We start from the raw sequence: 15,504 nt of genomic DNA, 5'->3' as shown, positions 1-15,504 counted from the left end.
AGGCTGAAAAGAACCCATCTTCTCAGCAGCATTACAGTAAATAAATAAATAACAGACAGTATACTGGTATATGTAAAACCTGAATGCTAAGAAATTCTCCATTTTTTCAGTAAACTATTTTTATGGTTGGTATTTTTTTTCCAAAATAAGTATGCATTTCAAGATAACAACAAATAAAATTCAAATAGTCAAAAAGTGACCCTATAGTACAGGTAGAGTACAGTGCAGGTATTTTCTTCATTCAAAATAAAGAAAATACAAATTAGTGTATTCCTAGCCCATGTCACTTTCATGTGTTTTATCCATAAACAATTCTGTTTTTAAAGTGATCTGGCAATTTATACCAGAACATTTCAGATAGACTTTATATTATTAGCTGCAATAAGCAATCAATAATGATGTAAATCAAATATGATCCTCTTCAGCTCTTATTCAAAACATCTCCTAATGCCACTGGAGATTCTTCAAAGAATAAATATATTGGTAACATGGAGGGAAATAGATAAATCTAACAATCTGTTAAGCTGTGTATATTATGTATGTGTTTTTTTTATTTATGAGAATTGTATCATGCACTTCCTTTTAGTTACTTATTATTCTTATTCCTTCCACATTTTATTTCTCAACAAACTTTATTCGAATGACAGATTTGTGACTTAATGGAGATTTAAACCTGCTCTTAGTCCTGGCCCAATGTCCTTATTAAATGTTATTTATGTACTTATTTAGTACATACACACACTATAACTGTTATAGGCAGAAATAGTCAATTGAAATCAATCATTATCAAAAAGACACGAATTAATAAATTGCCAAACTGCTCCAAATTTGTAATCTCAGTTGGCTTTCACCTTCATAAAATATCTATCAATCTCAATTTGATACGGGAAACAATCTTATTTTTGGAAAAGTAGACAGGGACAACAAGTAGGACACAAGCAATGCCTTCCAATACTTTGCTGTTGCTTGTCCTACACTTCTGTGTATGAATATGAAAGTTATCTACTAGATTAATTTCTAATCTGCTCAGTTTATATTGTATCAAGCAAAGGACAACCTAGCAGCCATTAATTTAGATTAGCTTATACTTCAAAATATGAACAACTAAGACTTCAAATTAAATTAACTCATAGGGACATGGTAATTACATCGGTGACCAAAATATATTTGGCCTGGTAAATCATAATCTATGGTGAAATTGAAAGTACGTTTTGTTTTATTTTTTTATCTATCTTTGCTGATGTTTCAAGGTTGATTGCATATGTATATAGCTCAGTTATATAGCTCCAATGACTCAACAAAAAAGAAGCCTTCAAAAAGCCTCCATAAAAGAAATGATCAAACTTGAATATATATATATAATGGCATGCATAGCCTTTTCTATAACTAGTGAACAACATTTTCGTTTGTTCTGGTTTGGTTAAGTGTGGCTAACCAAAATTCAAACTGTGAGGACTAGGACAAGCAAAGACAGAACTAACAGAGTGCAAGACCAGACTGTGTTCATTGCCTTGGTGGAGCAGTGGGCTAATGCCTCCTTAAGTAACACCAGCTGCCTGCAATTAGTGCAGGTTCGCATCCCACCAGGCTCAAGGTTGACTCAGCCTTCCATCCTTCCGAGGTAGGTAAAATGAGGACCCAGATTGTTGGGGGCAATTAAGCTGACTTTGTAATAATGCCGCTTGGGTGTGTGTGTGTGTGAAAGCCCTAATAAGCAGGCATATACATAGAATGAAGGCTACTGCTAAGCTTGTAAGCCGCCCTGAGTCTTCGGAGAAGGGCGGGATATAAATGGAATTAAAATAAATAAATAAAAATTGCAATAATAATACACATCAGTTGTTTTGTTTTGTTTTTTTCCTGCTAAAACAAATAATGACCCTCAGAATGTTATGATCCCTAGAAGGAACAAAAAGACAGGATTTGAACCTTGGATAAGAGTACATGTATGAAATGAGTCTTATAATTTATAGCTCCTGGTTTATTTATTTATTTGCTCACAATAAGAGCTCTTTTGTTCACTGTACTAAAACAGGTCTCTTCTAGATCCTCTCCTTACAAGCTTTCTAGTTCTACTTTTGGGTCAAGTGAAGCCTGACAAGGACAACAACAGTAACAAAAATAGTAGACTGACTTTTCAATGTTAGATATCTCTTCTTTATAGCCACAAACTACTGAAGACATTCGATTTTATGCACATTGATATAAAAATCTTTCACATAACTAGGTATATAGTTTATATATTTATATATTACTTATATATTATAAAACCAAACACATCAACATCTCAATTTCAATTCCCACTGTGGACGAATGGCTATAGAAGCTGATGGAGTTGGCAGAGATGGCGAAATTTATCGTTTTGATTAAAGAAAAGAATACAAGTACCATCGTTTTCTACATGGGGACCGCTTCTGGATTTGAGGTAGAAAAGAATGAAACTTTGATTTTGAGTTTCACTGATTAGATTGATTTGTTGTTACAGAAATGGCTAGTTTTTTACTATTGTGAAAAAGTAAAAAGTCGAGGCTCAACATTAATGCTTTATTCTACTGCAACAGGGATAGTTGCAAGTCAATCTTTCTTTTTTTTCTTTTCCCTCCCTTTCCCTCACTTTCTTCTCCCTTTTTCCTCCCCATTGTGTCCTACTATTTGCTTTGTATTTTGTATTTTACTTTACATCCTAATAAAATGGTTTTTTTAAAAAAAAATCTCTAACTTCCTTGGATGAAAACTAACTATAAAACTATATAAAGGCTGAACACAATAAAAAGGATAAGGGATATAAAATATAGTTAAATAGCATTCCATTGCCTGTGATGTTAAATGCCTAAAAGTTATCATCCTGATTCATTAGAGACTTCCATAATTTCATGAATGGAGTTAAAAAAAGTTAACTCTCCGAGAACGCTATTAAGATATTGAGATATAACAAGAATAGGTGTTCCTTTTTTAAAAAAATAAGGTTTAAAAATCAACAAACAACATTTTGTAATAATCCCATATGCACTCAAAATTTATGAGGTGAAATAGCCATAAATATCAAATGTAAAATCTATGGAATGATCCATTCAAGTGCTAAGCAATTGTTGGAATCAAAGCTTAGAACTGCCATAAATGGCACAATGCCATTTAATATCCAATCACTCAGCCCAAATGCTTGAATAGCTAGCAACATGATTTGAATACTGATTTGAATGGTAATAGAAAACCATAACCTGAGGCATAAAGCTTACATTTTCCTGCAAATTTCTGTTTCCTAAAATGCTATACATTATCTTTGATGTCAAAAAACTCATATTATCAAAGACTGAGATTTCCAGCAATGAATTAGTATTTCATTTCATAGCTTTTCTTTAGTGTTTATAATCCTCCTTTCATCTTACTGTAAATATGGGAGGGAGATAAGAGATAAATTCATTTAATATAAACAAAGATCACCAAAAGACTGCAGTCAAAGAATTATAACAATTGGAGATTAAGGAACTATTGCACAAGCGAAAAAAAATCAGTGACTATCCAGATTATCCTGAACTAAAATTTCTAGCATTCTTTATCACTGGCCCTGTTGGCTGGTTTGTCTGTAAATTATAATTCACAGAATATTATTAAAGAATATATTCATATTTGGAGAACTATAAGTGCTTCTCTCCAGACTGATCCCTAACACTATAGGAATTCTTTTTTTGAAAAAAACAAAACAAAATGGGTTTTATTTTTATTTACATTCTTTGGTTTCTTAGTGTTCTCTGACCTTTGTTGTTTTCTTGCACACATTTTATTACCCAACTAGGTAACATCATCAGTGTTATATGGGAATGGGGTTTGTTTTCTGTTTATATACAAGTGGCTTGGCATATACATGTTGATGGGCGTGTTTTTTGTGGTTCCTTGATTAGACTGTTGTTTACTGAATTGGTAGTTTCTTCATCAGGGTGTTGTTTAGGAGGTATTGTGATATTTTAGCTATTTGATTGTCTCTTTTCAGTGGTAGGGAGATGTTGTTTATCTCTTCATACCTGTTGATGGCTGATTTATCTGTGTTCCAGGCTTCCAGGAAATCACTAGTGTGTTTTGGGATTTAGCTTGGTCTAGGATGTTCACTATCTCCCAGTTGAAACTATGGTGAAGTCTGTCCATATGTTGTACTATTAAGATGTTTTCATCATGTTTCTAACTGCTAGTTAATTTTCATGGATGTACTCTGCTAGCCTTGCCTGTTTGTTCTACACAGTGGCTGTTACGGTCATTATACTGTATATTGTTGATGTTCCTCTTTTTTTCTCCTGGTGATACTGGGTCATTTGGTTTACTTAAGATGTTTTGGAGGACTTTGTGTGCTACAGGGATACCATGTGATTGTAATAGTCTTGATGTATGGCAGTGTTATCTTTTCAACAGCTTGTGTTGGTTGTGCTGTAGTGGGCTGAGAAGTCAGGCATTTTTCAATAAAATTGTACGGGTATTCATTTTGGTAAAAAATGTTGTATAGATGATCTGTTCCCATTGTCTTGTTAGTATCAGCTATTCCTCCAGCAGCTTTCATTCTGGTCAGCTTTATTTCCTCACACAAAACAAAGTGTGCCAGTTTAATATGTACATTCTATGCAAGCCAGCCAATGTGACTAATCTGAAATTCCAGTAGTGTAACACAATTAATTCCTTCATATCTGCAATATAATGACAGATTTTACATTGTTCAAGGTTAACACTGGTTAAAATTTTGTTTTTGGAAATAATCAATGATATTCAATGCTGTGTTCATTTGATAAATATCTCTTGTGGATTTGTGAAATTATTTCCAAGTCTTTCTGCATGTTTGCTTGTGTTTTAAAGGATATAATTTTAGTTCCTTTCAAAGGAGTTTTTCAGGGAAAAATCAAATGCTGACAAATGCAACTAGCTGATTGGAACACGTGTTCTTCAAAAGTGATATTTGCTTCTAAACAGAAAATTTTCATTTTCATATTAGGTCAGTTGAACAATTATAAAACAATATGTTTGGATATTGGCCCATTTTGCTTTATATATGTTTATCTCTCTGTGTATGAAAACATAGAAACTGTTCTTAATATGTATGAATACATAGATGTATCTGGGGATATTACAAAACAAGGGCCATGACAAAACTAAATAAGTCTAATTAAATATCTCAAATGAGACACGTCTTTTACAAGATTTACTTGTAAGTTGAGGATGGGAAAACAGCCATGTAGCTCTGGGAGGAGTATCATCCCTTTGGATCAAGCCCTCTGGTCCTGCATCACCTTCCTGCTTTGGCATTGTGATTATGGCTATGTAGTACCTTTTGCTTCCATCACCCATATTCCTGGGAAAAGGGTTGCCCTAACCTTTTAACCTCCCATTTAATAATAGCTTGTGAGATTGTGAAGATACCAGAGTTTGAACACCGGAATAACAGATAGCCAGGCCTTATAACAATGTTAGTAATAACGATAATAATTGTTGTTGTCATCATCATCATTGTCATTGTCATTGTCATCTCATCATCATCATGGAACAAAGAACTACAACATGATTTTATTGCTCTATTATGCTCTTATTGTGTTCAAAGCAATTACCCATCCATTTATCTATATCAGCTACCTTACCGTTCAAAAATTGCCTTTCTCTTCTCCCTGGAAATTTATTTGGTCTGATTGTGCATCCTCATTACCTTCAAATATCAAAAGGGAACTTACTGTTTCTAAGGTACATACTGTACACCCTGACAGTTACTGATTTCACCAAATGTTGCCATTTTTTCTGTTTCTCCTAGAAAGTAGCTCATAAACCCCTTGTGACTTTTTTCCATTCTCCACCTTGCTTATCTCCTGCAGTGATCTTTGCTTGTCTTACATTATATTCTATAAGGTGTTTGCACCTCCCCTCCCTGAGGGAAGGAAGGAAGGAAGGAAGGAAGGAAGGAAGGAAGGAAGGAAGGAAGGAAGGAAGGAAGGAAGGAATTCTTTGAGAGTATTGGATAAAGATGGGGCAAGGTGAAGAGCTAGCTAGACAGAAATAGGAAGAGGGGAAAGTGCCATTTAATCATTATAGACAGCATTAAATTGGATTCAGTTCAATCCACACATCATCCATCAGTTCATTCCAAGGAACATCCATTCCCATATTAATCTTGAAAAGCTTTCATACTTTTACCACTGACAACTTTAAATCTCTACATTAGCAACTGTTTTATTTCCTTCTCATTAAATATCAGGTACCACTGGCTTCAATTTACAAGCAATTTATTTGCGGGAGAAACACAAAGTTTTTTTAAAAAAGTCAGTGTGGTATTTGGGTAGAGTAGGATAAATGAAGCCAAGTAGATTCCTAAAATACTGTCTGAAGAAGCAATGTGTATTTTGGATGGTAAATTTATGGTTCATAGATGTATGAGTTTAATTTTGTATTATTTATGTATTATTATTTAATTTTTATTTTTTTCTCAGTGATTTTGATATAAAGTGCTGATACACCATATTTAAATAAGAGTGTTAGACATGGGTGTACAACGTGATATAATGGCTTCTAGAGTGGCTGGCAGTTTCAAACAAGAAAAATATTTTGCATGGGCAAGGAGTGTAAACAGAAATTTTTTATGCAACTTTCAATCTGGTGATTATGTGCATAGAGGGTGTAGCATTCTTTATCAAGAAATATTATAAGTTTTGAGAACAGTAGTCTTGGAAGATCTCACATATCATATTCTTATTTTAGAAACAATGAATCACTGAATCTTTTCTTAAGGGGAAAAAACCTTGGAATGGGAAATAAGATTTGAAAATTATTATAAAGGAAGTTCACATCACAGGTTAGTTATTACCTATATTGTAAAGGTTGTGGGAAATCAATGGATTCAAGAAAATTATACTATAAAGGTAAAGGTAAAGGTTCCCCCACACGTGTGCCAGTCGTTTCTGACTCTAGGGGCCGGTGCTCATCTCCGTTTCAAAGCCGAAGAGCCAGCGTTTGTCCGAGAATGTCTCCGTGGTCATGTGGCTGGCATGACTAGACGTCAAAGGCGCATGGAATGCTGTTACCTTCCCACCGTAGTGGTCCCTATTTTTCTACTTGCATTTTTATGTGCTTTCGAACTGCTAGGTTGGCAGAAGCTGGGACAAGTAACAGGCGCTCACTCTGTTACGCAGCACTCAGGATTAGACCCACCAAACTGCCAATCTTCTGATCGACAAGCTCAACGTCCTAACCCACTAAGCACTATAGTTGGAGATAAATCCATATTAAAGTTTCCTTATAAGTGAAGTCACCTGAAAAGCATCAGAAGACCTGTCCATGCAAGTATGAAAATGGTTTGTAATTGGTCTCTTCCTGCATGTTTTTCAACTAATACACTACCACTTCCCACAGCCCTAGTATTCCAAGCTATTTTCTTTCTTTTGTATTAGTTTTATTCATTTAAAAAATAAAATGTGAAAATACAAAAGCAGATAGTAGGGGACAACAGTAGAGAAAGGGAAAACAAAAAATGTGTGAAGAAAGGGAGAGGAAGAAACAAAAGGCATTGACTTCCGACTCTCTCTGTTGCAGTAAAATCAGACATTAAAATCAAATCTCAACTTTTAACATTTCTATGCCCTAACCATTTCTGTATCGGCAAATCAGTCTAATTGGTAAAACCCAAAATCATAGTATCATTTTTTCCACCTCAAGCACAAAGTCCAGAAGCGGTTTCCAAGTGGAGACAAAGGTACTTATGATCTTTTCTTTTATCAGCACAGTCAATTTTGCCATCTCTGCTAATTCCATCAGCTTTTGTAACCATTCATCCATGGTAGAAATCGAGGCATCCTTCCACTTTTGCTGACGTCACCATATATAAAATCAGAGTTCCAAATTTTTTTTGCAGTTCTCTTTCGATTAGGCCCAGAAGGAAAAGTTTCTGGTTTAATCTTTATGTTCACTTTAAGAATTTTCTGCATTAATGTATGAATCCTACTCCAATATTTCTTTGCCTTATCACATGTCCACCATAAATGATAAAAAGTCCCTTCTTTACATTTACATTTCCAACATTCATTTGAAAAACCTTTATAACATTTAGTATTATATGCATTCAGGTAGTCTACAACATACAACTTTAATAGGGTCATAATTCATGGTGGCCATTAAGTGTGTCCCCACATGATTTTACCCAATTTTATTACCTATTTGCAGCAGTTATTAAACAAACACAGCAGTCATTAAGCAAATGCAGATGTTAAACTAACCCAATTGCCTATTTTTGCTGGAAACCAGAAGTAAACACTGGGTTCTGGCAGAAAAACACACAAATAAAATGAGATCATGTGACCATGGGATGCTGCAAATGGATGTAAATACAAGCAGCCATAAATCATGTGATTGCAGAGGAGGCCACCATTGTAACCTTGAAACCAGGTCACAGGTAGCTCTGGGGAGGTCCATTGTAACTTTTACTGGTTGCAAAATGATTGGTCATAAGTCAAGAACTACCTGTTTCTCAATAAATATGTCTATAAATCATATATCTGATTTCGCTTTTCATCCAAGACCTTAAGGTAATATACATATTGCTTATTTATATTTTCCCTATAATAGCAGCACTGTGAATTAGGTGTGACACAGAGAGAATGACTGGCCCTAAGTCGTGGAGTAAGATCCTATAGAATCTGATTCCGCCTGTCCTAATCCAATACCTTAACCACTACATTACACTACACTGGTTTCTCGCACTTCTGCCACATTGAAATGTTCAGTTCTCCTAATCTTGCCTCTTGTATTGGTTTGTCATTTTATTCAGTAAAAGGCATTTCATAGAACAACAATCTTTGATAGCTGCCATTGTTTAATATCAAATATTCATGCCTGCTATTATTTGGATATTTTCGGAGAAAAAAACCCAATATGTTTGGTTTATGCCAAGACCTGCAGCAGATGTATAGACTACTTCACAAATTCAGACTGACACAGCAGTAAGATTAATAAAGAGTCATTTAAGTACCATTACAACCAATGTTCAGGGAAAGTTCTGAAAATAATCACAGGGCAAGAAGTGAATAATCAAACTGCAAATACAAATTGTACATTCACAATGAAGGTCTCTCACACACTATGGCGCTGACAACTGCATAGGCATCAAACTGAAAATATACTGGATCTTAATTATTGGGAGTTGTCTCAAAATGTGAGAAAAGTATCTCTGTGAAAAGTCATTTTTTTTCTAAGATGCATCACATTAAATAGACACACAGGGAAAATTATGGAATTGCTGGCTTGGGGGCACTGCATAGGTAAGGTTATACAGAGTTCATACAGAGTTATGTTAATATTTCCTCTCTTTTTTAAAAGTCATATTTATTACAATAACAGTTGTACTTTAAAATAAACAATCCTAAGTGTTTGTCCTGCCAAGATGTTTAAAAAGACAAAAGGTACAACACTGATTAATTTCCTTTATTTCCTCATGTCCACTGATATTATTTTATTGAATTGTATGGTGGATGTCCACCCAGCAACTAGCACACTACAGCTAGAACAGATTTGATTCTGCATTGGATTATGGACTATGTAGTAGTTTCCTGCTGCCATCACTACTTTTCTGGAGGAATGCTTTAACCAGGTTCTTCTTTCCTAACAATAGCTTAGAGAGGTACAGTAGGAAGGTCTCTCTCTCCTTCTCATCATTTTTTTTACTACATAACTAAAAATACTGATGCTGCTCCTGCTCCTGCTAGTACTGCTACTAACAGCCATCCAATTACGTAGTATCGACTCTGAACCATAGTATATTTGAGGTATGTATCGAGAGAACAGTAGCTCTACCTTTTCCTGTCAGTATAAAAATAAAAGCATCAAACTTCTTGCTTGAATATGGATTTTATTAAAAAAAAATAATTACAGATGAATGGAATTAAATTTTATCACTGATAAAAAATATTAACAGTATATCTCAAACATCACTCTTGCATTTAATGCTATGGGAAGATTGGAGTGCAGATCCAACAGTGGGAACTGAGCTCAAAAAAAACCCCCTTAAGATAATGAAGAGCTTAAGAGGCAAATGTATTGATACAATTAATAGATGCTTTCCAAATATCAGAATAAATAAGGCAGACTAACTGCATATTTCAAAACTCATGTTGCTACACTTTCAGTTTATGTTGTTGGCTGTTTCTAGTTTCCATCTTTTCAACCATCTTGCTTTCTTCTTTTTCCAGAGGTTCTTCCTCCTTTGTCCTTCTTCCTCAGGTCATCTTCCAAATCCTTATTCTTTTGCTTCAGGCACAGTTTTTGACAGCAAAGGTCACAACGTATTGGGTAAGTCCAGACATAGTTTTCTCCATTCCTTGGAAACTAGGATTTTGCAAGTCAATATTATCCTGCTTAAGTCTGTGATGACTTAAGAACTGACTTTGGCTGATCTCAAAGAAGTAAAGCAGGCTTGAAACTAATCAGTATTTCTGTGGGAGACAGACCAAGAAATAATAATAATTTTTTTGGGGGGAAAGCCCATCTCTATAGTGTCCTGCTACTAAGAGTTAAACTTTACTTGAGTAAAACCTTTTATGATCTTTCCACAGATTTCTATCAAAAATAAGACTTCAGATTTAGAAATATGATTTCAAGCTATGTTGAATGGATTGAAGAGAAAATATTTAATCCTTCTAATTCATTTTTTAAATGAATGGTGCTGGTGATGACCTATAAAGCCCTAAATGGCTTGGGTCCGGGATATCTGAGGGAACACCTGCTGCCGGCATCAAGCTCCCTTTGTCCTGTGCGCTCCCACAGGGAGGGTCTTCTCAGGGTACCTCCAGTAAAAGATTGCCGGCGGACAATACCCAGGGGGAGGGCCTTCTCTGTGGGTGCGCCGGCCCTTTGGAACCAGCTGCCTGTAGAGCTTAGGACTGCCCCTGACCTTCGCTCATTCCGCCAAGACCTGAAGACCTGGCTCTTCGAGCTTTATGGCCTGGACTGAGAGTATTAACCGGGGTTTTAATTGTATTTTAATTGTAATTGGGGTTTTTAGTTCAAGGTTAGTGTAATCATTTTAATTGTTATTTTTTGTAATTTGTTGTATTGTTTTTTAAAAAACCTTGTGAACTGCCCTGAGTCCTATGGGAGAAGGACGGTATATAAGTCTAATAAAATAAATAAAATAAATAAATAAATAAAATGTAAGATGTGCTGGAGAAATGCAAAAACATTTTTTTCCCAAAGAGTTGTTCATCAGTATAAATTGTCTTTCTACAGTAGCTACTTTTCTTTTTGAGTGGCAGGGGTGCATAGTGCATTTATGGGAAATATAGGGGAAAAAATCACATTGTTGTTTCTAAAAATATATTATTTAACTCATCAATCTGAGGTGAGATTTTTTTTATAGGTCAAAGGAGAAAGTTCAAGAAAGAAGTTCCACGTAACATTCAATGCTTTTCAATTTCATTGTACCACTATAGTTTGCCATTCACTGAGCTTCTTCTGAAGAGATGTTGCTGATTAGTAGTGAATTTCCTAAAAACATTTATGTATTCATGCAGAAACTGAAATAACAGGCAAAAAGTCTACCTCAATAACATAAGTGAGTATACTGAGCACAAGACCTAACAGACTACATTCACAATCCATTTTATCACAGTGTAGAAACCATACACTCTTTCAATTCTAAAAGCATGATTAGTAGAAAATACCATTTTAAAGTCTTAAAAGTTAAGACCTTTACATACAATCTTAGCCTTCTCTATAAATCAGCATTCTAGACAGATATAGATGGATGAATAGATAGAATTAGTTCAATATGTATATAATTATAATATTTACTGTCAGCAACTATGTGTAGGATTACAACTTAATCCCTTTCCATTCTGAATATATATTTTGCCAAAAAAATTGAGATGATAAACAAAGAATTAAATACTTTTACACTATTAATCAAAAACCTAAATACTGAATGAACAAAAAATCCTGCTTTTTAAAAAAAAATCTTTTTGGATGCATTTTATCAGACTATTTCCATTAAAATAACTTTTTAACATATCTGATTAAAATTAAGGGTGGAAAAATCGTGTTCCTTATCTAATTATGACATCACGGAGCACTTAAGTTTGTCAATTTTCACTTTGGTCATTTTGAAAACCCAATTGCTAAGCTCAAAATATCATGACTGCTTAAAAAGAAATACATTATCCTTCTGCTAGGCTAACTTTACAATGTGTCTGAAAAAATAAGCTTTCACCATGCTTCATAAAATCCACAGCAACTATATTGCCAACATAAAACCTGGACCTTGGCAATTTATATATTGAAAGCAAATGACCCCAGTGATTACTGCCCATTTTATTTGTGCCTCCCATATGCTCGTATTGCTTTTAAAATATTGACAAAGAATGCATTCTGTTTTAGACAAAGGTGTAGAAATGGTTTTGTATTATTTTATTTTTTAAAAAAAATTGCTCAATGAAATTGTCCCAAATTTGTGCAGCTTTGTTCTTCCTAACAGTATGCTTATGATTTATGTAAATAAACAGTGCTTCTCTTTCTTTATTGGTAGGCTTTAGGAGGTAGACAAGAAAATATTGTTAAATCTACAATTTGTGCTGCCAACATTTTAATTATCTATGGTAGATAATTAGATGCTCTACTAAGCCTCTTGAATATCTCACAGTAGAAAAGCATTTAAGTATGTATCAGATAGATTACTCTGAACAAAGGCAAATTTAAGAAGGTTATTTCATACAGAGGCCAGCAATAATATATTCTGTTGGGGTCTACAAGTCATGGGTGAATTACCTATTTGGCAAATGATCCCGATTGCCAAGGGCAAGTTTATGCAGCATGATTGCTGTATAAATGATGAATACAAAAACTGCACAAGGCACTGCACTCTGAAAAGATCTTAAGAAATGAACAGTGTACAGCTTCTCTTGAAATCTCTTCATTCCATACTGTGACGATACAAAATGCAATCCAACCCAAAGGGCAACTTGACCAAAGATGTATGATCTAGTTCTGCTGAAACTATAAAGGTGTGGACATCAGACATAAGCCACTCTGGATTCTCAGAAAAGACTGATTAATATATTCAATAATTACACCTATACATGGTATCTGAACAAACCATTGTAAGATATATTTGTTGTTAAATCTAAAAATTTTTTTGAAAAACAAAAACAAAACCATATTATAAAATCAAGAGGGGAAAAAAACAATAGCTAATTTCTTGTAATGTCCATTTTCTTCCCTTAAATATATTGATCATTAATAGGGCTATACACTTTAGTTGCTCTAGAGATAATAAAAATACATCACTTTGTTACATCATTATTTCAGCAGGAATCAGTTTCATCCCGTGACTTACAAGATTACTAAATGGATATTTAGCTTAGCAATATGCAACAGTTTGCAAAAGCACTTTTTTTCCCTTAGACTGCGGAGAGTAATTTCTAATATGTGTGATGGAAGAGGAGCCTTGGAAGAAAATGGCTTGTTCATCTAATTTGCATATATTTGTGTGAAGTCAGTTTCTGAAGTAGTGTATTGGGGGGGGGGAGAGAGGGGAAGATGAGAATTGAAGAAGCCCAATTCAAAATGTCAAGCTGTGCTTCAAGAATGATAAAAGACAGCCTCATACTCTGTCAGTGTAAAACAACTTGCCCAGAGTAGAATTAACAAATGCTGTATTTCAGTGGAATTCTATCACCCCCTGCTGGACAGATGAACTCACTAAAAAGAGCACACAGAAAATATATGGCACACATATACTATATATGTTCCCCTTCCCCCCCCCCTCCACACACACACACTTTCTTTTGGTCTGTTTTTTTAAGGCATATAAACTTCAGCATAAATATGTTGTGATGAAATTTATTAAATATTTCACAGAACGGAAGAAGAAATTCTTTTAGCAATTTAGACCAGTCCTTGCCCTATCACAAACTTGTCTGAACTGTTCAAAGCGCTGCAATTCATTTGTACAAAGAGGTTCTGTCAATGTCTCATATTGACACCCTTTAGCACTCTCTTCCCCTAATCAAAACTGGTGGAATCCAAATATAACCTAGGAAACACCATCACATAATTATCTGCCTATTTTAAAAGAAACAATGTTGGAAAACACATAGAGAAGGTGGGGGGGGGAAACAAACAGTGGAATATAAATGCAACCCTGTGTTTCTAACTACTACTTCCTTGCAACTGTTGTTCCTTTATGGCTGTGTGTATTTTATGCTCTGCCTTGCAACAAAACTGCTGTGTACATACCATATATATACAGATATGTCGTGCCCAACAAAACACCCCAGAAAAATAACAGGAAATTCAGAAGGAAGCTTCCTTTACAGAGGCACAAAAGGACAGTGATTGGGTTTTGCTCATAGCAGAATTCCAAAAATTTCTCCCTCGTTACAACTGTCCTGCCCTTTAAATATTTTTAAACAAGAAACAACTTTAATTAATACATTAAGAAACGCATTCAAAACCATGCTTCGTAAGGCATTTTTTTTAAAAAAAAAATCTGCTGTGAAGAAGCAAGGATAATCCTTGTCCATAGAAAAAGACAGGAAGACATAACCCCCAAGAAACTGGAATTAACATTTTTTTTTTTGCTCATCCTCGTTTAAACAAGAACAACAACAAAATGTAACAGCTCTCCCCCCCACACACACACACATAGATTTCAGGAACAAATTGGTGTGAGGGCAAACATGATTTCGACCGTTAATTTGCCGGAGTGGCTAAAGAGGTGAGAGATGCTAATCTTTGATTTGCATTGTAACGCGGGGAGGCGGAGGGGGGTAGGGAATTGAGGCGGAGGGGAGGTTTGGACGGTAAATAAACCACGATCAGAAGAAACGGCACTCCTACCTTGCCCGCTATTGAGAAACAATCCGAACAAGTAGAGCACCGGGAGGTTCATTGTTTCAGGAGCTCACACCGGTGGACAGTTCCCCAAGTTAAGAGACGGTGCTGAGCCTTGGAAAAGCCAGCTCTTGGCCGCTTACTTTGCCGCCGCTTTGCCCGCTCCTGCGTCTCCTCTTCGCGTTCAAGTCTACCCTTCAATCAAGCGCGCGCGCCCGCCCGCCCGCGCACAGCCATATACACTCACAATCAACCCCAGCCCGGAAAGCCGAGCAGCGCCGCTCACCGACTGACGGCCAAGCGCCTCTCGCCGCTTAGCTATAGCGGGCGGGCAGGCAACGGTGCCAGTAGCAGTAGCAAAAAAAAAAAAAAAACCAGACGAGCTGCACACATGAAAGGATGCAAAGTATCCCTCCGCGAACGCAGAAGCACGTTTTTTGTTGTTTTTTTTTAGACGAGCTGGACCAGCCAGGCAAGAGCGGAGAAGAAATGGGAAGAAAGGAGACTTGATTCTTCCGCCCTCTTTGCCCTCGAAAGCTTCTGGCGGCGGCGGCGGCGGCGTTGCTCCTTAAGGGTGCTCCGTATCTTTTTCCGGCTTGTAGGCTACAACCCTCTCTTCTCTCGCCTGAAACGGATTATTCAAGATTGATTGATTGATTGATTGGTTTG

General features: G+C 35.7%; 1 protein-coding gene across 1 annotated transcript in view; it reads right to left on the bottom strand.

Annotated features, from left to right (window-relative positions):
- The window catches only part of NCAM2 (neural cell adhesion molecule 2), a gene marked incomplete at its 3' end in the record, with an annotated part of 176,441 nt that extends 161,292 nt beyond the window's left edge, over nt 1-15,149 (bottom strand). Inside the window, 1 exon segment of the mRNA XM_081327226.1 lies at nt 14,842-15,149. Within this exon segment, the coding sequence (XP_081183352.1) occupies nt 14,842-14,893 (52 nt within the window). The 5' untranslated portion in view covers nt 14,894-15,149.
- Nucleotides 15,150-15,504: the final 355 nt, after the last annotated feature.

This window comes from Vipera berus (assembly GCF_964194415.1).
Source record: "Vipera berus genome assembly, chromosome: 4".
NCBI lineage: Eukaryota > Metazoa > Chordata > Lepidosauria > Squamata > Viperidae > Vipera > Vipera berus.
The sequence above is the reverse complement of the archived record's forward strand: the minus strand, read 5'-3'. Positions and strand labels throughout refer to the sequence as shown.